The sequence below is a fragment of the Exophiala aquamarina genome (assembly GCF_000709125.1).
Source record: "Exophiala aquamarina CBS 119918 chromosome Unknown aczIA-supercont1.1, whole genome shotgun sequence".
Classification (NCBI taxonomy): Eukaryota; Fungi; Ascomycota; class Eurotiomycetes; order Chaetothyriales; family Herpotrichiellaceae; genus Exophiala; species Exophiala aquamarina.
This window is the reverse complement of record NW_013550587.1, coordinates 829,037-853,496: the sequence shown is the minus strand read 5'-3', so window position 1 is coordinate 853,496 and position 24,460 is coordinate 829,037. Positions and strand designations below refer to the sequence as shown.

Here is a 24,460-nt window from a genome sequence, read left to right as displayed (position 1 = left end):
ATTCTTGTCACTAACATGCTATTTACTGACTCCCATCCTTATTGTCCTCGCCCTCACACTCTTGATCCATTCTATTCTCAATCTGCATCAGCATCGCAGACAGCGAGCCCTCCAGATCGAGTCCACTGCCACCACACCTTGACCCAAGTTATCCCGAATCACGCAATTGACTCAAAAAAGTGATGCCTGAGTCAAGTTCGTCCCAAGACCTTTCAAACTGCAACGAATGCCAACCTGCTAGCCACGATGCGATAGCAGGAAATAGGGCTGGGAGACATTGTGACAATACAGATCCTCAAAGCCTCAAGAGCGTCCGATGTAGTCGCAAAGGAAGCAGGGCACACATAGATTCTATTGACTCAGAACCCGCCACACATCCCAGAACTCAGTCTAGATATTCGACACCACCAAAAGTACTGAAGTCGCCAATCTCATTTGCACGACCAAGAAGCCTACAGCAACTCATCGCGGAGGACAGGGAGAAGTATGTACGAGCTCGCAAGTTGCAAGATGCTAAGGATCTCAAATCAAAACGCGACGCTCAAATCAAAGCCGAAAATGACCAAAAGAAAGCGGACAAGGAGAGGTCCAAGCGATACAACAAAGAGAAAAAGAAACGCCAGGCTGAGGAGAAGAGAAACAATATGAAATGGGGCGGAATTGTTCGAGGGTTTGATCCCAATGCTGGTCTTCTTCGGTCTGCTGCTAGCGGGGAAGTTTTACGCTCTTCAGTAGCCAGGCGTGGAAGAGATCAACAGTCTGATGACTCGCTCGTTGATATACTCCATCCCAAGCTTGACAAAGGCCAGACGTGGGGTGTTGAGCATGGATCACTAGGAAAGAAAGGGCGGTTTGGTCTTTCCAACTCCAATAATGGTTCTGGCTCTGGCTCTGGCTCTGGCTCTGGAGGCTTCGATGGGGGCGGTGACTGATCTGGTGAGGGTGTTGGCGATGATGGCTCCTTAGGTCCCGCACCGTTATCCGTGGCTCGATCCCTTCAAGCATGAAGCACAACAAACCCTCAAGAAGGTGGTTCAAAGTGACGCTGATTACTAGGTACCTATCAAGCTTCCATAACCCTAACTAATTCAAGCTGGAGCATTCAATTCCTTTTCAAACCATATGGACATCTTCCTATTTTTTTTTCGGGGGGCTTCGATTCATCTGGCTTGAATCATAACGTGCGCCATGCGGATTCTCTTCCCATCGATTCTGGTCCCCTATCATCTGCTGGTCTTATGTTATATCTTTTACAGTGGCCCCGACTCACCAATTTTGATACCGGGTTCACAAGTCTTTAACCCCCTTTCCGCCCCCCACCCCCGGGGGTTCCACAAGGGGAAAAAAAGCTGTCTTCCACTGAAAAATGACCTTGATTTTAGCGCCATCGCATCATCGACTCAAGAAGCCTTCCTCTATCTCAGCCCCTAAGGCCTATTTGGAATGCTCAATCGCCTCGTCGAAAATCCTCTCAAGTACCGTCACCTTCGTCGTCCGTCCGCCCAGCTTTCGAATTCAGGTATTCATTTCTACACGTCCCATAGCAGGAGCACACTTGTTAGTCGATTAATTCACCACTCGAAGCAACCCAAAACGAGAACCAACACCAAACCAAGACAATCACCCACCACTTGATTCTTCTCTTCCCAACAAAAGTCAGACGGGAGAAACAAAATTAAAAATAACATACCTCTCCTCAGCCCAGCTCATCAACCCATACGCCAGCAGGAACGGGGGCACGACATAGAGGAACTGGCTCCTCGAGCGGCGAAAAGTGTTGAAGATGGCGTTGTGGCCGGCGTGCGCCAGCGGGCTCAGCCGGTTGCTCGATAGCCGGTACGTGATGATCCCGCGCTGCACGGGGAGCGCTTTGTGTCCGAAGCAATATACTGGTTCTCTGGGGGAAGTCAGGACTGGGAAGATGTATTGAGGGGGAGAGACGGGTGAACGGAAGGTGATGCATGGGGCCCTAACGAGGCCGGCAACACAGAGAGAGAGAGAGAGAGAGAGAGAGAGAGAGAGAGAGAGAGAGAGAAAAGTAAGCGACGTACTTTGGATTTCCCTTGGGAAGGTTCTGGTTATACTCCATGGTCGGTCGCGGCTGGCCACTTCGCTTTAGGACAGGGATCGTCTACGGTGCAAAGAGTCTTAGAAGGATTAGTACGAGTATTGATATGCTATTCTGCTGTAAAGTGTATTGAGCTGATCGATCTCGGCGATGAAATGGACGGCGGTGAAAATACTAGCTGCAAGGACTGCCACGGTGGTGGGATTTCTCTAAATTAAATATATGCTATTTCTTGGTCTACATCCACTCCTTTAGCTGTACATGAAACACTCTTATGAACGTCGCTCGCTATGCTCGGAGCATTGAATACCCTCACCGACCCTAGTGTGAGGTCCATTTTTCTTTGCGGAAGTTAAACCCAAAGCGGTGGAGAAGAGTGGGGACGGGGCTGTGGTTGCGGTTGTGGCGACAGCCTTGCCGGGGAAGAGGCCCCAAGAGAGGCCAAACAGTTTTCTACGCGAAGGACTAGGGGTGTGTATCAATTTTGTCTTGTCAATGTTCAAGCTGGCGCTTTGTTCTATCTTACCGAACCGACGAGCGAAATTTTGGATGAAAAGAAGACTGTTGATTTGGAGGCAGCTGGCTTTCCACGCCGTAGTATGCCACGAGGAACAGCCTCTGCAGCATGCCGTCAAACCGCGGCCTGGGAGAGGCGCCGCCGTCCTCGATGAACTCGCACCATGAGACGAGGCTGGACTCGTTGTCAGGCTCCCCCGGTCCGGGGCCTGTGTGGCACTCTAGCGCGGCATTCCACTCGTCTTCAGTCGCTGCCTCCCACAGGCCAGTGCGTGCGTCGAAGGGGAGGGATTCCACGAATGGCCTGTACGAGCAGCAACCCGTCTGGAAGTACTCGATAACGCCGGAGATCCACGGGAGCACGAGGACTGTCCTCCGGCAGCTCTCTGCGATCACCCATGCTTGCCACGCGGAAAGGTCCGTGCTGAGGTGTTGGGGCAGGTTGGCTTTGAAATGTTTCTCCCAAAGAGAGAGGAGCTCTACGGCTGCTCCCAGTTGTGGAAATTCCGGCGGCTTCCCGCTCCGGAGAGCCTGAAACATGGCGGCGAAGATCACGGCTATCAGGACGTGGAGTTTCGAGAGGAATTTTGTGAATGTCAATTTCTGGACGTCCTGGGAGAGTAAATGTCGGATTTTCGTATGCAGTTGGGTAGATGAGAATGCGTCATTTGGCTGAAGATACTGTTTGTCGGAGCGTGTAGGTGGGGCTTCTCTCGCGGACTGATCACTGGACAGGATCTGAGAATGGGCGAATGGCGAAGTATGGCCTCGAAAGGTAAGGAGCGGGATTTGCATGAGGTGCTCTAGGACCAGAGAGAACGTTTCAGGATTCTTCATCAGAGTCATTTGGTGTGTGAACCCATTAGCTCCGAAGCCTGAGATGGCGTGTTGATGCGCAGACTCTATCGAATCGAAGATGCGAGGGCGTTCGACTGCAACTGCCATTGTTTGGGCGGATGCATGGCCATAGGGCTTTGTGGCCTCGTCTGATGAATGCATGACTGGTTCGAGATCATAGCTGCAAGCTAGACCCTTTTCCAGGCAGCGGGGGCACTGTGGGAGTTGAGGCGTACACCGTCGCTTTGCGGTCGAGCAGGCGTGACAAGCTTTTCTTAGGGTGGGTGGCATCCTAACTTGGCCGCCCGAGTGAGTGAACCTGTGGCCGAAATCACGGAGCAATAACTGAGGGGTATTCCAGGATATGCTTCCTTCTAGCGAGTTGTAGTAGACCGGCGTAGGTCGGGAAAACTCCTCGCACTGAGAATGAAAGATTCGAGGTAGCAGAGGACGTGGCGCTGGTCGGCTGGGAATTGAATTGACCCGCAAGGCTGAGAGAGATGAAAACTAGTCTGCATCAGGTTTAGTTTCCACTACAGCGGGGCAAGGCTACGCGTCACTAAAACTGACTCCTTACGAGTATTGGGAATCGCAGTCGAAGGGATGATATCAAAACCCACTTGAATTCTGCCATATTACTGGTTTGACACTGTCGCTGAATTTCTGGTCTACAGCATAATGTACAGTCTATATCTAGCCTAATCTTCACGCTTACCTTGATCATAACTCGTCGCGTTTTCGCTCCGGTACCTCACTTCCTCGAGCGGTCTCCACTTGAGCGTCTCGAATGACCGCTGCGATTTCCTCATCATATATCGTCCATTCAGGGACCTGTCTTCTTGCCCGATCTAGCTTGGGTTCCTTTGTTTGTGGGTTATTGCAAAGATCAATCGTTTTTGCCTTGCCCAAACTTTCATCGCTGCACCACGTTTCGCACCATAGCCACTCTTGGGGTAAGCTATGGATTGGCAAATTGTGTTGCATATGGTTGGGTAAGTCTTGATCGAGGTTACTCAGACTATTTGGGTCTGACGAGAGGGCTTGGTACTGCTGTCTGAGTCGGTCACCTGCAGCAACTTGTCGGAATCGCTTCAAATCAACCACATAGAGCGCTGAGATATGATATGGCTTCCCTCTCAAATATGTCTCCCAGTAGCCTTGTTTCCAGAAACGGAATCCCTCCATTTCTGTCCTCGAGTCGCACATGGGAGTGAATCCGTATGGCGCACCTTTCAAATCCACCTTGTTCAATTCCATCATATCAGTTCTCACGATTTGGTCAGCATCGACGAAAATGACCTTGTCCAAATCCAGGGGAAAGAGTACATCTAAGAAGAGAATCTTGTAACCCCAGATCTCCCGTTGTTTCTCTTTTTGACCTCGAAGCCAGTGGGGCCATTTGTAAGTGACCATTTCATATTCAAAGCCATAGTGTTCTGCAAGATGAGGAAGGGTGGCTTTGAAGGATGGTGAGAGAAACTGCTCAATGAACCAAAATTTGACTGTGTGTTTGGTATGCTTCATAACAGATACCATCATGATGTTCAGCATACGCTCATATAAATGACCGGATGCAACAGAAAAGATATTGACCTCGGCATTGGTGGATGTTGCTTTTGTGAGCCCCAGAGATGACAGTGCTGACGAGGCAAATGATGCACCCTTGCTGAAATAGTCCATGGCTCCACTTGCGGCTTCAAGGACGTCTTCTTCCTCCATTCCAGGCTTGCGAGAGAGTCGAGGGAAGAGTGTTACCCCTTGGAACGAGAGCAGTGCGACCGAGGTGGTCTCATCACCAGGATGGGCGGAATATCCATTTTGCCCAACACTGTCGATGTTGAATATCTTTGACGATCGACCCGGTTTCAAAGATATATGCCAATAACCCGGGTTGGCTTTGAATTGGAAGTACCCTAGATTTGCCATGACGATTGTGTCTGTGAAGTGAGGCTCATCCTCGGTCCCTAGGAGCAATTGTACTCCTCGAGGTGGTGGCCCACTGGTCACATCCCTGGCATGGCCTTCAATGAGAATGTGTTCCAGCTCGTAAATTGCATCGACATTTTGGCCTTCTGCTAGGCTGCTGAGCTTGATATTGTCTAAGTCGTGGATAGAGTCTTGCGGCGCAACAAGCCAAGAAGGAGGAACAATCATCCCAAGATTGAACAATGTATCTTTTGGAATGCCTTTAAAGAAAGCCCCAGTGTTTGACAGAGACCCGTTTGAATCGAATGCGGGCTCTGCACTTATAACATGGCGGAGAAATCTTTTCACTGGAAGCTCTGTCAATCTGTCCTTTGGGTTCAAAAAGATCTTCACATTGACTCCACTCAGTTGCGATAATGTTTGAATGATAGGGATCCATTGCTGCACAAGTTCCGAGGCTGGGTCAACTACAGCCACTACTTGCACACTTGGGTCCTCCGAGTTGGCGATATTGATGGCCGTGTGAGTGCTATTCCATCGTTTGAAGCGGTCCATGCGAATAAGCGGGGCGGATTCACGCATCCCTTCTGGAAGATCAGATTTCAAGGATCGAGCGATCAAGGAGGTAACCTTTGCCAGATTCAGAGCATCCGTAAATTGTTGCTCCAAGCCTAGGCTTGTAATCGCAGTAGTAACAGGAGCAATCCTTTCGGTTCGTTCGAAATCAAGTAAAGCTTCCATATCTACCGAGGTAAATGTCATTGACAAGGGCCCAATTATCCTGCCATTTACCCAAAGGCCGTTCTCGCCTGGAGAAAAGCCAATGTCATGGAGCAGATCTCGTTTGCCTGCCCAATATTTTTTACAAGCATGGATAGCGTCATCGGCCAGCGTCGGTAGAGGCTGCTCTCCCCCAAGCAGATCCCATAACTTTTCGATATGGACATCCCGCCGACCATCCTCGACCATCGAAAAGATATGGCAAGCAACTTCAGATGGTGTAGACTCAAGGACTGGGTTGTGTAATATCACCACATCTGTGTGTGGCCGCTGATGCTGCAGTGCGATTGCCTCTGAGAGTAATGCCAGGCCATCGGCGGAATTGAGATCGATTGACAGGAGAAGATGTACACGATCACTCAATAAAGTAGCTTCCCAACCAAGAATCCGAGGGAGGTTAGCAAAATCTTCAGCATAAGTGACAGCCAAAGAGCTAACGTCGGCAATTTTGACGTCCTTGGGATCGTGAGGGAAAACCAATTGATTTCGGCGAGGAGTCGCTTCAACCAGAAAAAATTCAGGCACCGATGAGTCCTCTAGAATAACATCTTGATAGACAGCTTGTTGAAGTAATTGGAGATCGGCGTAAAGACGGGCGCTCATCAACTCGAACCAGTTATCGGTCCGTGGCAACACAACACCGTTTATCATAAAAGGAATTGAAGGACCTTCAATCGCAAGTCGCTCAGTGTAGGAATCACGAGCATCGAGACGCCGACGAAAATGCTCAGATTTCAAGACATCTTCGAATGACAAGGGTTCTGAGCCTTCTCGAGGGTTACGTTCCTTGGTAACTGCGACGAAGCTTTTTTCGGCAGCAGACAAGGACAGTTTCTTGGCTGAGACAACATCTGAGAAGAAGTTCATCAATATTGCCAAGCCGTAGGTGTCCAGGATGTAGTAAGAAAGCTTTCCATAAGTGTCTGCAACCTCACCAGTACCTACAGGTACAAGAGCGATTCTCAAAGGGACTAGCCTTCTGACCAAACTTTGCAAAGAAGTTGCTGCGAGTTCTATATCCTTGAGATCGTTCATATCGATTGGGACGATGAGGTTATGGATGTCCCGAGCGAGCTGTGGCAGCTGTCCTGGATAAACTCTCTGGAAAAGAGAATGTAGATTCGATGGCCATTGTGCATATCTTTTGTCCACTTCGAGATCATTCAACCACATCAACACCTTCTCGGTCCCGGATTCGGTCTGATCTCTCCAGTCAAATCTTTGCGGAGTTTCATTGGCCTGAGCCTCTGCGATGACCTCACTGGACAACAGGCTTATAGCTTGAGAGGAAGTTAACCCAATATCTTTGACACTAGCAATGATTTTCCGTTCCCGTCTCAGGTGGTCCAATAAAGAATAGGCATTGATCTGACGAGGTTCGATTTGGACGCCATTAATCCAGAGAACGTTATATCCTGAAGGTAGAAATTGTTCACGATTGGCGCGATGCTCAGTAACAAATTCTTTACTAGCATTTGAGGCGGCAAGTAGAGATGAATACCTTGGAAAGTCGCTGGAAATTTGAAGGAGAGTGTCCAGCGGATTGGTACTGGCGGCAATAAAGCTGGCTGCATTTAGTGCTAGATTAGCAACTTCTGACGCGGTCAATGGCTTCAAGTCAGTTAGTTCTTCCTCCTCAGCAGTCTCAAGGGATTGTTGTCCTGGATCTTTGGAGTCGGACTTTTGAGCATCTCGGTCGTCAACAACAATATAGTCAGTTCGCTTCAGAACCAGCTCGACCCCGTAGCCGCTAACGTAGAGAGGCTTAGACTCGAGTGAGGTCGAAGGCCGATATCGCACTCGATATGAAGTCTTGCCATCACGGGCGGTCTGGCTGACCACTTGATGAAATTGGCCGAACAAAGGGTGGGTGATGTCAGCGTAAAGGATGGACGACGGATTCTCAGACGACTGGCCGAGCACACGATCAAATGGAAGCTCATCATCGACATTGGGTAGATCTACCGATTGTTGAGAGCGATCCAGGGCGGGCGAGCAGTATTGTTGTCCATCCAGGTACACCCAAACAGGGCAAGCAGCATCCTGTGCGGCAGGTAGATGAGGCTGTATTGATGTGTTGTAATATTGAAAGTGAGCCTCGACTCTAGGAGCGGCGGCATGAAGAGCGAGAGCGAATTTAAAGGAAGAGAGTGATTCTGGGTCAGCAAGATGGCCACCCTGCTGCAGAATATCAATGAACTTGTTGTACAACTCTTGCTCTGATGTCAAGTCTGCAAAGGCACCATCGGCAATGCGATCGAGCAGTGGGAAATAGGAGGAGGAGTTCTCGAGGGCGGCAGTTTCTCTAGAGCGAAGTTAGGCGGTGCACTAAGAGAGGAAACGGGAGCATGACGTACAGCAACTCAACTAAATAAGGGGCTGAGGAGAACGATGCTTTCAGGGCAACGTTGACGGAGGGACCACATTGAGACAAAGTGCTGAAGACGGATAAAGCCAGGGGAGCGGTCACCAGGACCCTCCAGGGCAAATTCAACGGATGCATGATAGCAAGGCTGAGTGAACAAGGAGTTGAAAGAGTGACAAGATTGGAGGTGAGGTTGTAGTCTCGGATCGACCAACCGGGGCCTTATGATGGAGTCTGCATAAGAAGGATGAAAGGGAGTATCGAGGAGGGAAACTGGAACTTGAAGAGGCTTTACGACTGAACGGTTGACATCTCGCTCGGTGGGCGCATTATGAGTTCTGATACTTGGGGCATGAGGCCAGAGTGGCTGTCGTTGTTTGGTGTCTCTTAACTGTTCCAAAAATTCCCCCGGAGATGACAGGGTTACCCAATCGGGATCGAGCGCATGCGGGGAAATTTCTCCAACCTGTTATCGGATTAATATTATTCCGATCCGTTGTACACCTCGCCTGTTACGGAGCAATCGTCGTTGTAATAGGTACCATTTGATATTGACTTACTGCGGGCAGAATTTCTGAACCGGACACTGAACAGTTGTCACTCATTGTATTTAAACCGAAGCATGTGTCAATCCTGTTGCGTATCCTCATACTATCGCTGCTGAGTTTCGCGTTCGGCTTCGAGCTGTCCATTACAATGTCAACCGGACGTGGCTAGCTCCACTGCAGGACGATAGTTATCTCGCCCAACCTGCCTATCGAGACATCGACCTAACCCAGCGCAGCTCTCCTTGACGTGTAGATCAACTGAGACCACCTTAGCAAGGATATATTGCAAAACCGCTACCTGATCACAAGGGCACCGTCTGCCTCTCCCCATGGGTCAACTACTGGTATTTTACCCATGCAGTCTAGAAGTGGAGAGCCTCCGTCTTCTCGGGGCATGGTAAAACATCTGGCGCCAGTGCTTGACATTTACGCACAGTATTTGTTCAGTCAGGATTGGTCTAGGCTCAGGTCGGATCGCCAGGGGTTCATCGAGGCAGTGACTAGGATTCAGGACTTGGGAATGCCCAGAAGCCTCGATCACTGATGTTTCCATGGCGTGTTCTGAATTTCAACAACCTTATTTCTCATCCCTTTGTGAGAGATGACCGAAGTCATTGATATCGTCCAGCCTGGGTGTCAAATGACCTGGCCTCCGAAAATCGGTACTCCATTTTATGCGCCAAAATATCTATGCTTGAATTTTTTGACATCTTGGGCGGATGCTCTCCTTTTGATGTGTTAATGTCGACATCTGGAGGAACCAATTGCTCTGGGAGCGGAATGGCATCGCAACCCGCACAATCAATGATTGGCCTTCCAAAATAATCGAACAGTTACAGGCTTTCCGGATATCTCCTACCTCTTTGGTCCTCGCTTTCCCGGACAATCACGACTCGAGCGCTACAAGTGTCAGTACTCTATTGTGGTCACTGATTGATGGGGATCTTCCATTGCCCTTTCTGACAGTCCATAGAATTACTGTACGGCGTTATACGATCTGCTCCGAACGCTGTGGTCAAAAGCAAAGCGTCGAACCCGAACTTTGCTCCAACCATAGCAACGTGGCACATCTGACTTACCTGAGTTAGCTCGTGTACACTACTGTACTTCTTCGAACGAAAGCATCCTGTCAGATCGGAAGGGACTTGGACCATAGCGCTAGTTTTTAATCTCCACCCAGTCAGTCCTAGAACACTAGCTGTTGCTACACTACACCCATCTTTCAACACTCAGTCAGAGCTTATCGATGATTCCAGTCAGATATGCTGCCCCTCAAAGCCACCCCACCTCCTCATTTCCGCCTTTCCCAATACTTCAAAACTCCTTGCTGTACTCCACGGTGCGTGTACACTACAATCTTTTCAAGCTCGCCTCAAAATCGATGGGATCCCGGTATCCTTGAAGTCAACACCATCATTGATGATCTGCGTCAGACCCTTTGCAGAGAGGAAGATATGTAGCATTCCTGCGCCGTTGAAGCCTGCGCAGATGAATTGATTTCGTCGGCCAGGAACCACGCCGATATGAGGGTATCCATCAGGAGTTGTACCCATGACTGTTGATTTCAATTTTCGAAGCGGTTAGTGAGATGCTCCAAAACTAGAAAGAGACAAAGACATGGCAAACCAACAAATCCAATGTGGACCACAAAATCGAAAGGCTAGAAGAACTCACTCCCCGTCCAAATCCGATCAACTTTTGCCCCGGAGACGGCCCAATCCCTGTACGACTCAGTCATGAGCCGTTCAAAATAAGCCGTCATCTCCTTTTCCATCGCCACCTCGCTGTCGTCAACCGTCCCTCTGATCAACTCTTCATGAGATCCAAAGACGCAATATCCACCACCGAAAATAACCCCGCCGTCAGGTCTGTGGACCAGGTAATCTTGCCGAGTGCCACCGTACGCGAGGTTGTAGGTATTGACTCTCTGCTGGATCTCCTGAAACCGGCCAATGCTCTGATCTCGCCTCACGACATGGCTCGCTGTACCGCGTACGGGCACGATCTTGTCCTCGTACAGTTCCGGCAACAGGGCGGCGGTGTAGGCGTTTGTGGCGAAGACGACTTTCTTCGCTCGGATGCTTCCGCGCGATTTCGTGGAGAGGATATAGTAGCCTTCGGCGTCGGGGGTCGAGGAGACGGAGTCGACCTGCGTCTCGGTCTGGAAGTTTATTTTGTCGATGATGCTGGAGAGCAGGCCGGACACGAATTTATACGGCCACAGTTGTGCAGCGGGGACATTGAGCGCCGCGTAAGCTCCGGGAACTCCTGTAATCTGTCGTTGCGCCGAAGCAACGAGAGCAACATAAGTCAGTCCAACGGATCAAACTCCACACACACAACTTGCTCCCTACGACACGACCCGGGCCCCTGGAGACCCCTGAAGCAAAGTCACCTCACTCACCCCCTGCAAGACCTCGGCACTGCCCTCCAAAATCTGCACCTCTCTCCTTGCAGTGTCCACCCCCTGGCCCGTCATCTGCCTGACCATCTCGGTCCTCTCCCGTGCCAACTCCCTCTCCAAGAACACATCAAAGCTCCTGGTCATGAGGAAATCACAATCAATCGCTTCCTCTTCAATCACACTCTTCAGCGCCTGGATCTGCCTGACCTGGAATGCGACCAACTCCTCGGCAGCCCGGACGCCGCCACGCCCGTTTGGGAGGGACGCCGCTTTCTGCATGTGGATGGACGCCAGCTTGGTGTGGCCCCCATTGCGGCCTGTCGCGCCGGAGCAGAGCTGGCGGGCTTCGAGGAGGAGGATTGACGGGCATTCCTCTGGTCGTTTTGACGAGCCATTCTTGAGCAGATGATATGCGATACTGACGCCGGACATGCCGGAGCCGATGATGGCGATGTTGACTCTGCATGGCAGCTCCGGCGTTGAGCGGTGCCGGTCTAGCGGACTGAGTTCGGTGCGCCAGTAGGACGTCGTGGATGTCGGATGCGGGAAGGTTTTGCTCGCTGGGAGATGGTGGACGGGCGACATCCTCTGTTGTTGACTTGTGTGATGCGTGAAGGTGGCTTTCAAGGTCATGTCATGAGATACGCGACAATGCAACCCGCGGTTGGCAGTGTTCCGTACTCGGTACGAAATCGTCCAAGACACCAGTCTGTTGTTGCAAGATTTTTGACATCTCTACCCTTATATATACTTCATACTACTACGGATGGAGCACTCATTCTTCCTCACTACCACCTTCTCGATCGAGGATATGTAACTTGCCCTCTACTCCGGCGTGACTAACCTGACTATTCCCCCCAGACCATAATCTTAGCAATCCGGCCCTTAAAAGGACGATCAGACACAGGTTCGCCTCGCCTCGCCTCGACCCACACAGGCAAGGCACGGAAAGTCCAACTACTTACCCAACCACGACCAGTCCACTGCGAGCATCATTTCACGACCAGCAGTAGATAACGGAGATTTTATGTCGAATCCTCCTGCTGGTAAATGTGGGAACGCTCGTTGGGCCTTTTGTACGCGGGGCGAACCCCACTCAATACGCGGTGGCCTATTGTGGAGTGTGATATTGTGTCGATCTCGATGATTGATTGGAAAGGGCGCATTACATTGCATCAGGATACGCTACGCTATCAATGACGTAAATTAGGTGTCTACAAGGCATTTCTTAAGGCATCACTATTCTTTGACGCCTAACTCGCTGTAAGTGTCCATGCCATAGGATATGATGCTCAACGCATGTGGCGATAACCGGTTTTTCCAGAATAGGATACCATACCCCCATACAGGTGGGTGTTCTCTGGTTGGTATAATATGTAGAGCAGAATCCAGGGATCGATGGTCAGGTTAATACCCCATGGGGGAACAGGATCACTCGCTTTCTGTGTCTTCATCCCCACTCTCATCCTGTACGATATGCGCTTTCCTTTTCGACCCAAGGATTCTGCCATTCGTCAATTTGACCTGGCTACTCTTGACCCGTTGCGCCACCTCATTGATGCTGTTCATAAAATCAAAACTCTCATCGTTGACTGAACTCTGCTGCTCTTCTTCAGATTCATCCTTTGTGTCCTCATCGCCACTTTCTTCATCTTCGTCTTCGTCTTTGTCTTCGTCGTCAGAGTCTTCCTCCGATGTTTCATCTGACTCTTGGCCTAGCAAAAGATCTGTCTTGTTCGTTTCATCGACATCGCTCCCTGTTCCTTCACTGGAAGTCTCATCCTCGATTTCAGATTCATCAGCCATGGCGTCATCTTCGGCTTCGGATTTCTCGACCTCAGTCTCTTGAATCTCGACGTGATCGTTAACGTCATATTCAACTTCCACATCCCCTGTGCTATCATTTTCTGCTCTGTCTACCCCGCCATTCCGCAAAGAGGTGATCTCTTGCAGAGGTGATCGAGATATTGCACGGCGTTGTATGGAAATATTAGGTGAAGGCCTCTCCTGTGATTGTGATTGAGCCTGATACGAGGTAGGTCGCTTAGAGCCGGACTGCGGTAGTTTGAGAGCCGATGTGTTTACCTGAGTCTGTTCAAACAATTGGCTTGATCCAAGTGTCTTTCCAGGCGTCTTCTTTGTCAAAAGCCTGCGGCTCACATGGGGTGTCTCTGTTGTTCCATTTTCCGAAACCTGGCTATTCGACTCAATCTCCACCGGCTTTGATAGTCTTGCTTCTCTCTTGCCAGGAACAGCGGGCTCTTCTGACATATTTTCAGAACCGGTGTCATCGTCCTTGACGTATTTGGATGAAAGCGGTGAACGTTTACCAGATCCAAGACCTGTACCAGCAAGACGTTTTTGCATTTTGGAAGGGGCGAGAATCCGGCTGGCACCAGGGGTTTTCTCCAGTCCAGACACAGGGATCCATCTTCCATCTTTCTTCGTGCCATGCAGAGCACGCCAATGATTTGAGCATTGCTGTGGTGTCCTGGTCTTCATTTTCTCGCTAACTTGTACCCAAGGTATGGTCCATTCCTTAGCATCTGCAGTGACTCCAGATTGCCTCCTGATCTCCTCCACTGCCTTATTGAGCTTCGAATTCTCGGACCTGGTCCATTCACCCGATTCGACTTTTGCGTATTGAAGCTTGTGTCTCCATCGTTGAGAGACGGCATCTTGCGTTCGCATCATTATCTTCGCAATCTTCGACCATCTGGTTCCCATCTCCTTCACTAACCGAATAAGCTCCCTGTCATCATCCTTTGTCCAATTGAGAGAGCCCTCGAGGTTTTGAAAATTACGCTCACGATACCGGAGCATTGATCGCCTGTTGCGATCTGGGAGCACACTGAAAAATTGATCCAGGAATTCCTGTCTTGTGATAAAGACACAGGTCCAACTTTCTGATTTCCGACGTTGAGTAGTGGCCGTCATCATGTCATTAAACTGTGCACCGGTGATGTTGTTTTCTTCGCAGAACCTGTCCTTCCAATTGTTCAGCTTTTGAACCTCGTGAGTATCGAAGGCACCGACTTGTCCCACTTGGCCAGCGCCTTTGCTACCATGGCTCTTTCCATGGCCAGTCTCGCTCTCATGTCTCGCCAAGGCCGGCTTGGACACAAACTTCTTAGAACAGGTTCGACATTTCAACAAGTGCACATTGGGATTTTCGAGATGATTCTTGAGCGCCTTTTTAGATCCAAATTTAGTGTGACAGGTTTCACATTCGAAATTTTTGTTCATAATAGTTCTCAGGGTGTGCTCAGTGTCGGACATCTCGTCACCAGAGGTTGCAGCACTATCACCACTATAATCCGAACCTGAGTCTCCGTTGACTCTGTCGGCTGGAGTCGTGGGAAATGTCCTTTTGGCAACCGAAGTTGCAATCCCGGAAGGCTGTCGGGAAGAACTAAGAACAGCATGACTTTTAGAAGGAGAACTGTAATCGATTCCAGCCACAGCTCTCCCCTTGCCATTGGTGGTAGTATAGCTGGAAGATCGGATGGAAGTTGAATGAAACGGTGCGTTCACAGGTCCACCATCGCTGTCCTGGTCTCTCTGCTTTCGTATCACCTTTTTACGCGTCAAGCTTTTGTTTAGATCATGTGATGAAGGGCCGGCCTGACTAGTGCTCGGTATGAGAACTTCGACTATCTGCTGCATCTGTTTCGATGGTGGTTTTGGGTTGGGAATAGGGTGACGGAGTTTCAAGCCTAGCTTGTAAGGTTGAGCCCAGCCTTCGATACTGCTTTGACGACGTAGTTGTAGCTGTGGAACTATCTTTTCAGTGACTTGTTGAGCCTCAACATTTGTCGCAGAATTTGCGGACGAAGGTAGCAACCTAGACGATGACATGGCAGTCTCTTTTCTTCTTTTCCTCGCTTTAGGGGTATCTTCGGTGGGATTTGAGGTTTGAACCCTTCTTTTACGCTTCTGACCTTGCGTGGCCACAGGTGTCTCTCTGATGCGATCTTCGAATGATCTGTCTTCTAGATCAAGGCTGGCTGGCCGTTCAGAGATTGCCTGCTGTGCAGGAATTATTTCTTGAGCCTCCTCAACATCAGCTTGATGCTCCTCAATGCCATCGCCAGCCTCAACGCTTTCGCCATCCTCGTAAATGCGAAGTTGACTTTCTTCTTCTTCTTCGGCGACCTCAAATTGCGAGGGTTCCAGCGGAGTGGTGTATTCGACAGGGTTATCCTCCTCCATTCCACTTTGGTTTTCTGGAGCACCACTTTCGACTTCAGGTTCAACTTGCAAGGGCTCATCCTCCTCGCCAGCTTCAGCAACCGCGAGTTCCAAGCCATCGTGTTGCTCCATATGTCTCGTAAGAGTGTCATTTCGACCGAAGCTTTTGTTGCACACGGCACAAGTAAACGTTTTGACATGGCTTTGTGCATGCCTTTTCGCGCCCTTCAAAACTGAAAAAGTCTTGGAACAATGATACTCTTCGGCAAACGGGCATAGCCACCGGCCGTCGCGTTTGATTAGAGAAGGTGGATCGAGAGTAGTATTGGCTTGTAATTCCACCTCAGGTTGAGACATTTCATTGACGGCGGTGAAGCCGTTGCTTATTTGCGGTTCTACGTCAGACTCGTGCGTTCCTGAGCTCTTTAGATTAGCGTTGCCTGGTGATTGGTGCTTCGAAAGAGGGGATCTCTTCATGTCGACAGCCTCTGGTGACTTGGGAGGCGTGGTAGGCTCATCTTGGTCCGAGGGAGATGAATGGTCTGTAGTATCGGGTGAGGCACGTTCTCTTGCTTCTTGCTTCTTGTCCTCGATTGATTCTCGAACTTTATGATCACCATCCCATCCAGGGGCTTCAGCCGCATCACTATCGTCTGAACTGGCATATATGTGAAAAGTCTCAGGTTCGATTTCCATCAATTGCGAATTCTCAGGAGGGCTTTGGCTCAAAGGTTGAACCTGTTCGGGCACGGCGATGGTCGGCTCATCGTTGCTGCTGTCATTGTAATCTTGTCTAGTCTTCCTCTTCTTCCGCCGTTTTCTTCTGTTTGAAAGCTGCGACTCGGCTTGTGTGGTCGGCATCCTGTTCTCTGGGGTTGTCAGAGGTTGGGAACTAACATCGGCAGGGTCGCGGTCGTCAGGAATCTCATCTAGATCGAAATCTGGACAATAGGGTGTTATTAATCAGAGCAGGGTGATTATGAGGTATTGCTTACTCTCTTCGTCCACGTCTGCAGTGGGCTCTTCTGGCCTGGCTTCTTGACTCTCGTTGGCGCCCATGATTCGAGTGAAAAATGTAAGTGGGGATGTGACCAGAGCATTGTACGGCAGAAACGGTAAGAGACAAGAGGCTGCGACCTTGGAAGGTGTGGCCAACAGTCACTCTTGAAATGGCAGGTGCGACTGCACTGCAAAAATCGCTCTTATCTTAACCTCACTGCCATCTATTGAAATATGCCAACTGCGTCCTATCGCGCTCGCAATTCTTCCAACGAAGTCAAGAGGAGCATCAAAGCCTAACAAAGTGGGGTTACTACACGCTTAACTAGCCTTGCCGGGGTGGTGCGTGTGCACGAGAATCCCGCCTTGTGCAGGGTCCACGGTCCTACAGAGATGACATCTGCGGATTCATCTTCCCTCACAACCTCATCTCATTCTTTCCGCGGTCGAACATCACTCGTCCTATAATGGTGCTCCTTAATACAACCTCACGAATACTCTCCGCGATCTCATCCCTGCCATCCTCTGATCGCTCCTCACTAAGCAATCTTCCTACCACGATCGACGCACCCATCGAGCACAAGACCCTTCTAGCGATATCTCGATGCTCGAGGCAATTTACTCTCAATGCTCTGTTACATGGCACCCATGTTTATATTGCCCCTCCACTGCGAAAGTCCGAGCCGTCCCCGCAGTATGTTGCGCTCATGGCCCGCCTACGCAAGGAGCAGGAGAAGCGTGAGTACGCCGCTTTAGTATCAAGACGGGCAGTTGAGCAGGCAGACGTCGAAGCGGACGGAGGCAAAGATGACATCAGTCCCTCATTGGTACTCAATATCTTGCTTAGCGTTGTCATGTGTGCTGCTACCATGTTATATTTGACCAGATGGTGGCATAATGACGGAGTTCGAGTCCTCGTATCGCTAGGTACGGGTCTCGTGGTCGGTATCGCTGAAGTGACTGTGTATGCTGCTTACCTGAGGAACGTCCGGGTCAGCATAGAAAGAGAGAGAGCCAAACATGAGAAGAAACAGTTCATCACCGAGTTTCGGGGTGATGAGCCAGGCATACCTCTGGATCATATCCTCGATGAGAAGGAGGAAATCTGGGGTCGTGGAAAACATGGTGGTATGAGAAGAAGAGTACGGGAGAAGTGGGAGAGAGAACAGAACAAGAACGACCATTGATTGGTATTATCAAATGATAGAAGCATTTTGGTATCAAGCCATCAATCACACCCCAGTCAACCTGATCAATCTGTGGCTGTGAATTCATTCTGGTCGTCTCATGGGTCAAATCTAAAACAGATGTTTCGCCGCGCGCTCAAAAGTCATAAATCCATCTCTTGAACCAGCTTTTGGTCCGTTTCAACTCGGCTCTTCTCGGTTCCAGCAACAATTGTCCAGAGCATTCTTTTCCAACAAATCCATTGTTGGGTCCGTCTCGGAGGAATATTTGTTGACCTCGCAAAATCGTCGCCTTTACTTGTCCTGTCATTGTCTTACCTTGATAGGGGCTGCACTTGTTGCGGAACAACATCGTGCTAGGCTCCACCACCCACTCCGTAGTCTCATCGAAAACACAAACGTCAGCATCAAATCCGATTGCCAGTTGGCCTTTCTGTTGCTCAAGACCGACCTGAGTTGCAGTGTTGACACAACACCAATTTACTACATCCATAATCGCATCATCTTTCGACGTCAAACCTCGGCGCGTCATTTCACTCCACAAAATGGGTAGGCCCATACCAACAGATGAGATTCCACCCCATGCAGAGAAGAAATCACCTCGATCTTTCTCCAACTCTAATGACTTGGCTTTATCCTTTGGTAGGGCCAAATGTCCTGGAACGTAGGACGGAAGAAGCTTGAGATCTGGCGTGCAGGGTGAATGATCTGAAACCACTGTCTTGATGACTCCCTCTTCCAGGTGTTGGCATAACTCTTCCCACAGTTTGTCTTGATTGGATTTCGTGCGGATTGGCGGACAGCATTTATGTCGAGTGTCACCCAAAGGAATCTGCTCTGCCGCCAAGGAAAGATAATGAGGACAGGTCTCAGCAGTGATATTGATCCCCTGGGCTCGTGCTTTTCTCAATAGTGGGATGGCTTCCATGGCTGATAGGTGAACGATATGGAGTGGCAGGTTTGGTGCCAAGTGAGCCAGTGATAAGATTTCCTCGACGGCATATGTCTCAAAGGCTGGTGGTCTCGAGGCCAAGAACGTGCTATAAGCGTTCAATGGGCCATGAGGTTGAAGAGGCGGCAACGAAATTTGTACATCGTCGCCAACCGAGTCAGAGATTGGAGGGATCATCTCGGCGTGAAACATGACAGTTGTGGGCTCATCTGCAAGCTCCGCAAAGACCTTCTCAATATCTGTCGAGGAAACAGCCGGAAACTCTTCCACTCCGCTCTCAATTAAAAATCCTTTAAACCCCTTGACTCCTTCTCTCACCAGGGCCTTAAGGTCACCTGAATTGCCTGGGATAATACCTCCGTAGAAGCCCACGTCCACCCAACATTGTCCTTGTGCAGCCTTGATCTTTTCATGGAGATTAGCCACAGTAGTTGTAGGCGGAATTGCATTCAAAGGCATATCCACTACAGTAGTGACTCCTCCAAAGGCTGCCGCCTGTGTGCCAGTATAAAATCCTTCCCATTCTGTCCTACCTGGCTCGTTAAGGTGGACATGGGCGTCGACCAATCCCGGGAGTAGTATATGAGGCGAGTAATCCGTATATGGGGTATTGGGTGGGAAATCGGACGCAGGAACAACCGAATCAAACGTCGATGTGATCTTTCCCGTGGCATTGGATATGACGATAGTGGCCGCTGAGATCCCTCCCGATCGGATAGCGCGCGAGGACGCGATTACGGTAATTGGTGATGCGTCTATCGTGTCTGATAAGGCGTTGGGCGGAGATCTTGGTGGTGTCGGATAAGGATGGAAGGTGTCTGATGTGCTATTCATGGCTAAGGATGATTTAGCGCTCGCAGATAGGCTTTGCTATAGTATGGCGAAAAGACAAAAGGCATAAAGAGAGTATCTAGGTGACCTGGCTGCATGTGCAAAAGGACTATGGCTCTTATCAGTCAGGCGATAAGCGATATCTGCTCCCTAGATGCCGAGTATATGTAGTTTAGGTGTTGATAGCAGTGCAAGACCGGATTTGAGCGCACAAACAGGGAGAGCAGCAAAGAGAAGCCATTTAATAAAGAACACAATGGGCAAACCTGCCCAATGCTAACCAAACCTTCGCGTCAAATCGGACTCGTCAAGTCCATCTTCGGACGTAGACGAGAATCCGGAGGCCCAGAGAGACATTGGGGGATAGTGTGGAGTGGAGAGGGCGGCCGAGTCCGCGGGCAAGATTGAGGGATAGCAAACACTTCTCAGCGCTGTCATTGGCAAATGCAGCATGGGCTCTGGTGCTGAGGCGCCGGAAGGGTGTATCTGTTACTCGATCAGATCGAGTATAGATAAGGAGAGTTGCGGCAAAGTTCTGGCTTTGGAAATTGCGGGTGTTGAGTGGTGAGGTGAGGTGTGGGTTGACGCATTTCGTTATCGTTGGGAATCCAGCCATGTGCGCAGTTCCACGGTTGTCAGCGCGAGAACCCCTGCGCCGGTCGCACCTGCCTTGCCTGGCCCCTTCCGGATGCGATAAAGTTTATTGACCAGCCTAATCCTTTTTGGGCAGAGGCTAGGCTGGCGACTTCTTGCGCCTATTACTCGATATAGATCCTCGTTTACTCGATGAAAACTCCTGACTGGAACATACGGTGTCATCGATTTGTAAACGCAGCCGATATGCGGGACTTCAGTGCAAGGCTCCTATTCTCAGTAAAAATTGTCTTCAGCTGTGACAAACCTTGCACCTCTGCTCCGCGTATTTCCGCGGGGCCAGTTGAGACGAAGCCAGTTGCGAGTAGGCCAAAGGGACTTAATGGAAAGTCACCACCTTCATGTGGCCATTGTTGTCGAAGAGAAGTACCGACTATTCTTCAAGACAACTAGTAACCGGGCTCTTGTCACCTAATTTTGGGCAATAAAAAGGGAGCCAGAAGGGCGTGCACGGCTTTGCGGCGAGCGTATTAGTAGTGTATATGGTGGTGCATTCACAAGCCACAAACACGTCTCGGTCACTGTTATTGAGCTTGTTCGTTGTAGGCAGGAATAACACACCTTGACGGCAGCAAAAGCCAGCAACGTGTGCTCATAGACATGAGGACTCGATGATGACAAGAGGTCCAAAAAACCTCAATAAGGGGTGATTTTCCAGCTGATGGATCGGCGGACTCTACGGCAGTGCCACCTGACGAGTCATGTGGTCTGCAGAACCGGAATCTAAAACGGTGGAGCATGTTTCATTAGAGAGCAAATGCACTCCAAAATAAATGGTGCGCCGTAGAGATTATGTAACCGCACCTTCCAATCACCGAATTGAGCCGAAAAGCAAAATCGATGCCAAGATTTCGTTGAAGGCTACACTTCATTCTCCACATCTTGTCGGTCAGTGGCTCCTCATCGACTCTATGAGAGGTTTTGGTTCTTCAGACCTTGGTGAACAGAGAACGCAACCTCACGATCGGGAAGACTCAAGCATTGTTATACGCCTCCATTGAAGAATCCTTAGTTTCAGCATGACAGACGAGCTCGAGGTATGATCATCATCTCACTGCAACCTCAATCCTCTTGCTAGAGTTTGCTAATGATCAATAGCAACGGCTCAAAAGCCATGCACGTGCCTTTGATAGTTTACTGTCTCTGATCCCGGCAAAGCTATACTATGGAGAGGACGTTAGCGTATGTATATACCTGGTCGGCTTGCTGGAGAAGACTCCTACTCACAACTCGCGCAGGATCAATGGCAGCGCAAAAAACAGACACCCGAGCAAAAAAGAGCAGCAAAAATGGCCAAGTTAGATCCGGACAATTGGAAGACTGCCAAAGATGTCATGGATGAGAGAGCAGCAGCCGCCCTGAAACGAAAACGGAATGACGAAGACGATGATGTCGGACACACTTCAGATGCCTCAAATCTAGAAACGTCGCAGCCCATGCAGGAGGAACAAAGTCAAAATATCAAGAAGCGGAAACTCGAGAAAAGGTCAGGGAAACAGGGGCAATTAGAAACCCAGCAGCCAGAGACAGAAGAACAGAAAAAGGAACGGAAAGCGTTACAAAGAGCAGCAAAAAGAGAGCGTAAGCAGGATGCCAAAGCCAAAGCCAAAGCCAAATTTGAAAGGCAACAAGAAAAGAAAAACAAAGCGAGCATCGAAAACCAGCCAACATCGGGCTCCACAAAGACGCAGGATGATCTAAAGCTGAAAAGTCCCCTCGACCTGGGAACCCCGCTCACGACGAAAGACTCGGTCTTCGATGATGAAGCAGCGACAGCGTCCTCGTCAGAAGATGATCATGCAGAAGTCTTTTCTCCCCCACAAGAATCAGGAACGTCATCTACCTCATCGACATTACCACCATCCGAAGATCCAATCAAGATAACTGCCGCTGCTGCTCCAAAAAGTGATATTTTATCAAGTACTTCAGGCGCAGAACAGAGCCCGCGTGAGCGGTTGCAAGCTGCAATCTCACAGCTACGCGCCGAACGTAAAGCTGGTGGTGGTGATGGACAGACTCCCAAGACTCGGCAGGAATTGCTGGATCAGCGACGGCGGAAGGAAGAAGACCGGAAGGCTGCAAAGAAAGAGCAAAAACGCAGAGAGAAGGAGGAGGAAGCACGGCGCCAGGATGAAGAGATTGCGCGACGTTTCTCTCCTGGAGGATCAGGCTCTTTGCTTGCATCACCAAGGTCCCCCATGATCGGCGACAATTCCTCAAGTTCAAACATCAATAACAACTTCAGTTTTGGAAAAATTGCTTTCGATGATGGCACCCAGGTCAACCCTTCCAGTTCCGGAGTTCTTGAACGGCGCACAGGGAAAGCTACTGCTGACACTGCTTCGGCGCTGAAAGCAGCACAGACCAAGAAAAGCAGATTGGCCGGGATGGATGAAGAGAAGCGCAAGGAGATTGAACAGAAGGACATGTGGCTCAACGCAAAACGGCGTGCTCATGGAGAGCGTGTCCGCGACGATACAAGTTTGTTGAAAAAGGCCCTGAAGAGACAACAGGGTCAAAAGAAAAAGAGCGAGAAAGAATGGCACGATAGACTCGAAGGTGTACAAAAGGCTCAGGAAGTGAGACAGAAGAAGCGAAATGAGAACCTGACCAAGCGAAAGGATGAGAAAAAGTCTGGAAAAGGCAAGAAAGTCAAACGGCCGGGTTTTGAGGGCAGCTTCAAGGGGAGAACGGGTGGAAAGAAGCGGTCATGAGTGACGACAACTTCATCCTCGATAGGATTTACTCGGGTGTTGGCTCGATTACGGGAAAGGCCGGACAAGGAAAGCCAGCCCTTGCATGGTTGTCGTCTTGTATACGCAAGAAGTTGTTGATAAAAACCAGTTTACCTGCATAGCGAAATGAGATGAATGATGAGAAATCGCTCGAGACTATCGTTCTACATTCAGGAACAAGCATCTATCCTTCTGTCTAGGATTTTTAAGACCAACCTCTTCCAAAGTCCAGCCTCGTGCGATGCTCTAGTCACTGCGAGAACGGAACTCTTCTTCTGTACTCCGAAGTATCTACCATCCGCCACTAACGTTCTCACATACCATCCCAAACATGTCCCATCAACCGGTTCGCCGCGTTCTTAACGTAATGGGCTGTTGCACCAGATGGATCGTTCAAGTTGGAAGCTGTGCCAAAGTGTTCCACGAATCAACCTCCACCGTCTGTTCCGCCGACTGAGCCTAGTGTTTCTTCTGGTGGGCCAGGCACGACGATGACTTGATTGAAGCTCAGCTCATTCAATATCCCAGAATTGAAGGACTGGGGCGATGATAATGGGACACCGAGGACGCCTGCCACGTCTTCTAGACTGAACACTGCCACGCCAGTCTGACCAGTGGGGATATTGGTGATCTGACCGACACAGAGTCCTTCAGGCTTGACGCATGGGCTCACCTGGATGATTGCCTTCAGATCTCCATCAACTTTCTCCGCGATTTCACTCAATGTGTCGCCGGATTGGATTGCATATTGGCTGAGGAGTGTGCCAGTAATCTTCCCAGTATCAAGAGTTTTGTCCAAATCCAACTTTAAACTCAACGAGGTATAGGAGCCCTCCATATCTGGCCGAGTTCTCCCAAGGTTTTCCCTTCCTGGTCTAGAAGCTGAAAGCTGGAGTTTCGGGCACAGAGAAGGAGGTCTGGTCGTTCCACAACTGGAGCCAGGCCTGTACAAGCAGCGATATCCATAGTTCTTACCTGCGCTTCGAGATTAATTCCAAGAACGTCCTCAGCAGAAGAACCCCTGCCCATTGAGTTCGTATTGCGAAATTATATACTAGCCTGGGCGGTTTATCGAGGCAGAGGCGCGGTCAAAGTGTGGAGCTATTAAACAGAGACCTTGGATCAAGCTACACAAAGAAAGAACCGGTATCTCATTTCTAAATTCTGCGGATTTCCATGCCCCACAAGCATAGGCTTTTCCTGTGCAAAGCTTTCGCTGCCCTCTTCGGACAGATACTCGATACTCGATACTCCCCGCTTCTGAATAGGACCTCTAATAAGCGATGTCCCATGATCACCTTACATGGGCATCAACAGGACCCCAACGATGTCTTCGCGGCATTGGTCTTTTTCTTGAAATCGCGAATATTGGCGGGAATGATCCACTCGTCCGGGAAGTCCAGATGAGCGAGCGAATTAATCTACACAAGCAAAGTTGGACGCCCATGGCACAATATGGATTGGTCG

At 49.9% G+C, this 24,460-nt stretch overlaps 10 protein-coding genes across 10 annotated transcripts; 3 read left to right on the top strand and 7 right to left on the bottom strand.

Moving 5' to 3' along the window:
- Positions 1 to 437: 437 nt before the first annotated feature.
- On the top strand, positions 438 to 842 carry A1O9_00308 (uncharacterized protein; the record flags this gene model as incomplete). The annotated part of the gene is made up of 1 exon (XM_013409472.1): positions 438 to 842. A coding segment is annotated over one exon (405 nt), but the record flags the coding sequence as incomplete, so codon positions are not given.
- An 814-nt stretch (positions 843 to 1,656) lies between these two features.
- Positions 1,657 to 1,863, bottom strand: A1O9_00307 (UcrQ family protein; the record flags this gene model as incomplete). Its single annotated transcript, XM_013409471.1, has 1 exon — positions 1,657 to 1,863. A coding segment is annotated over one exon (207 nt), but the record flags the coding sequence as incomplete, so codon positions are not given.
- Positions 1,864 to 2,590: 727 nt separating this feature from the next.
- A1O9_00306 (uncharacterized protein) lies at positions 2,591 to 3,529 on the bottom strand (the record flags this gene model as incomplete). Its single annotated transcript, XM_013409470.1, has 1 exon — positions 2,591 to 3,529. The coding sequence occupies one exon, from the start codon at positions 3,527 to 3,529 to the stop codon at positions 2,591 to 2,593; it is 939 nt and encodes a 312-aa protein (XP_013264924.1).
- A 612-nt stretch (positions 3,530 to 4,141) lies between these two features.
- On the bottom strand, positions 4,142 to 8,630 carry A1O9_00305 (uncharacterized protein; the record flags this gene model as incomplete). Its single annotated transcript, XM_013409469.1, has 2 exons — positions 4,142 to 8,432; positions 8,485 to 8,630. The coding sequence occupies 2 exons, from the start codon at positions 8,628 to 8,630 to the stop codon at positions 4,142 to 4,144; spliced, it is 4,437 nt and encodes a 1,478-aa protein (XP_013264923.1).
- Positions 8,631 to 10,401: 1,771 nt separating this feature from the next.
- A1O9_00304 (uncharacterized protein) lies at positions 10,402 to 12,029 on the bottom strand (the record flags this gene model as incomplete). The annotated part of the gene is made up of 3 exons (XM_013409468.1): positions 10,402 to 10,595; positions 10,715 to 11,305; positions 11,441 to 12,029. The coding sequence occupies 3 exons, from the start codon at positions 12,027 to 12,029 to the stop codon at positions 10,402 to 10,404; spliced, it is 1,374 nt and encodes a 457-aa protein (XP_013264922.1).
- A 1,662-nt stretch (positions 12,030 to 13,691) lies between these two features.
- Positions 13,692 to 16,346, bottom strand: A1O9_00303 (uncharacterized protein; the record flags this gene model as incomplete). The annotated part of the gene is made up of 2 exons (XM_013409467.1): positions 13,692 to 14,708; positions 14,784 to 16,346. Coding segments are annotated over 2 exons (2,580 nt in total), but the record flags the coding sequence as incomplete, so codon positions are not given.
- A 755-nt stretch (positions 16,347 to 17,101) lies between these two features.
- On the top strand, positions 17,102 to 17,821 carry A1O9_00302 (uncharacterized protein; the record flags this gene model as incomplete). The annotated part of the gene is made up of 1 exon (XM_013409466.1): positions 17,102 to 17,821. The coding sequence occupies one exon, from the start codon at positions 17,102 to 17,104 to the stop codon at positions 17,819 to 17,821; it is 720 nt and encodes a 239-aa protein (XP_013264920.1).
- Positions 17,822 to 17,957: 136 nt separating this feature from the next.
- On the bottom strand, positions 17,958 to 19,607 carry A1O9_00301 (allantoinase; the record flags this gene model as incomplete). The annotated part of the gene is made up of 1 exon (XM_013409465.1): positions 17,958 to 19,607. The coding sequence occupies one exon, from the start codon at positions 19,605 to 19,607 to the stop codon at positions 17,958 to 17,960; it is 1,650 nt and encodes a 549-aa protein (XP_013264919.1).
- Positions 19,608 to 21,547: 1,940 nt separating this feature from the next.
- On the top strand, positions 21,548 to 22,972 carry A1O9_00300 (uncharacterized protein; the record flags this gene model as incomplete). Its single annotated transcript, XM_013409464.1, has 1 exon — positions 21,548 to 22,972. One exon carries the CDS (start codon positions 21,548 to 21,550, stop codon positions 22,970 to 22,972), a length of 1,425 nt encoding a protein of 474 aa, XP_013264918.1.
- A 448-nt stretch (positions 22,973 to 23,420) lies between these two features.
- A1O9_00299 (uncharacterized protein) lies at positions 23,421 to 23,831 on the bottom strand (the record flags this gene model as incomplete). Its single annotated transcript, XM_013409463.1, has 1 exon — positions 23,421 to 23,831. One exon carries the CDS (start codon positions 23,829 to 23,831, stop codon positions 23,421 to 23,423), a length of 411 nt encoding a protein of 136 aa, XP_013264917.1.
- Positions 23,832 to 24,460: the final 629 nt, after the last annotated feature.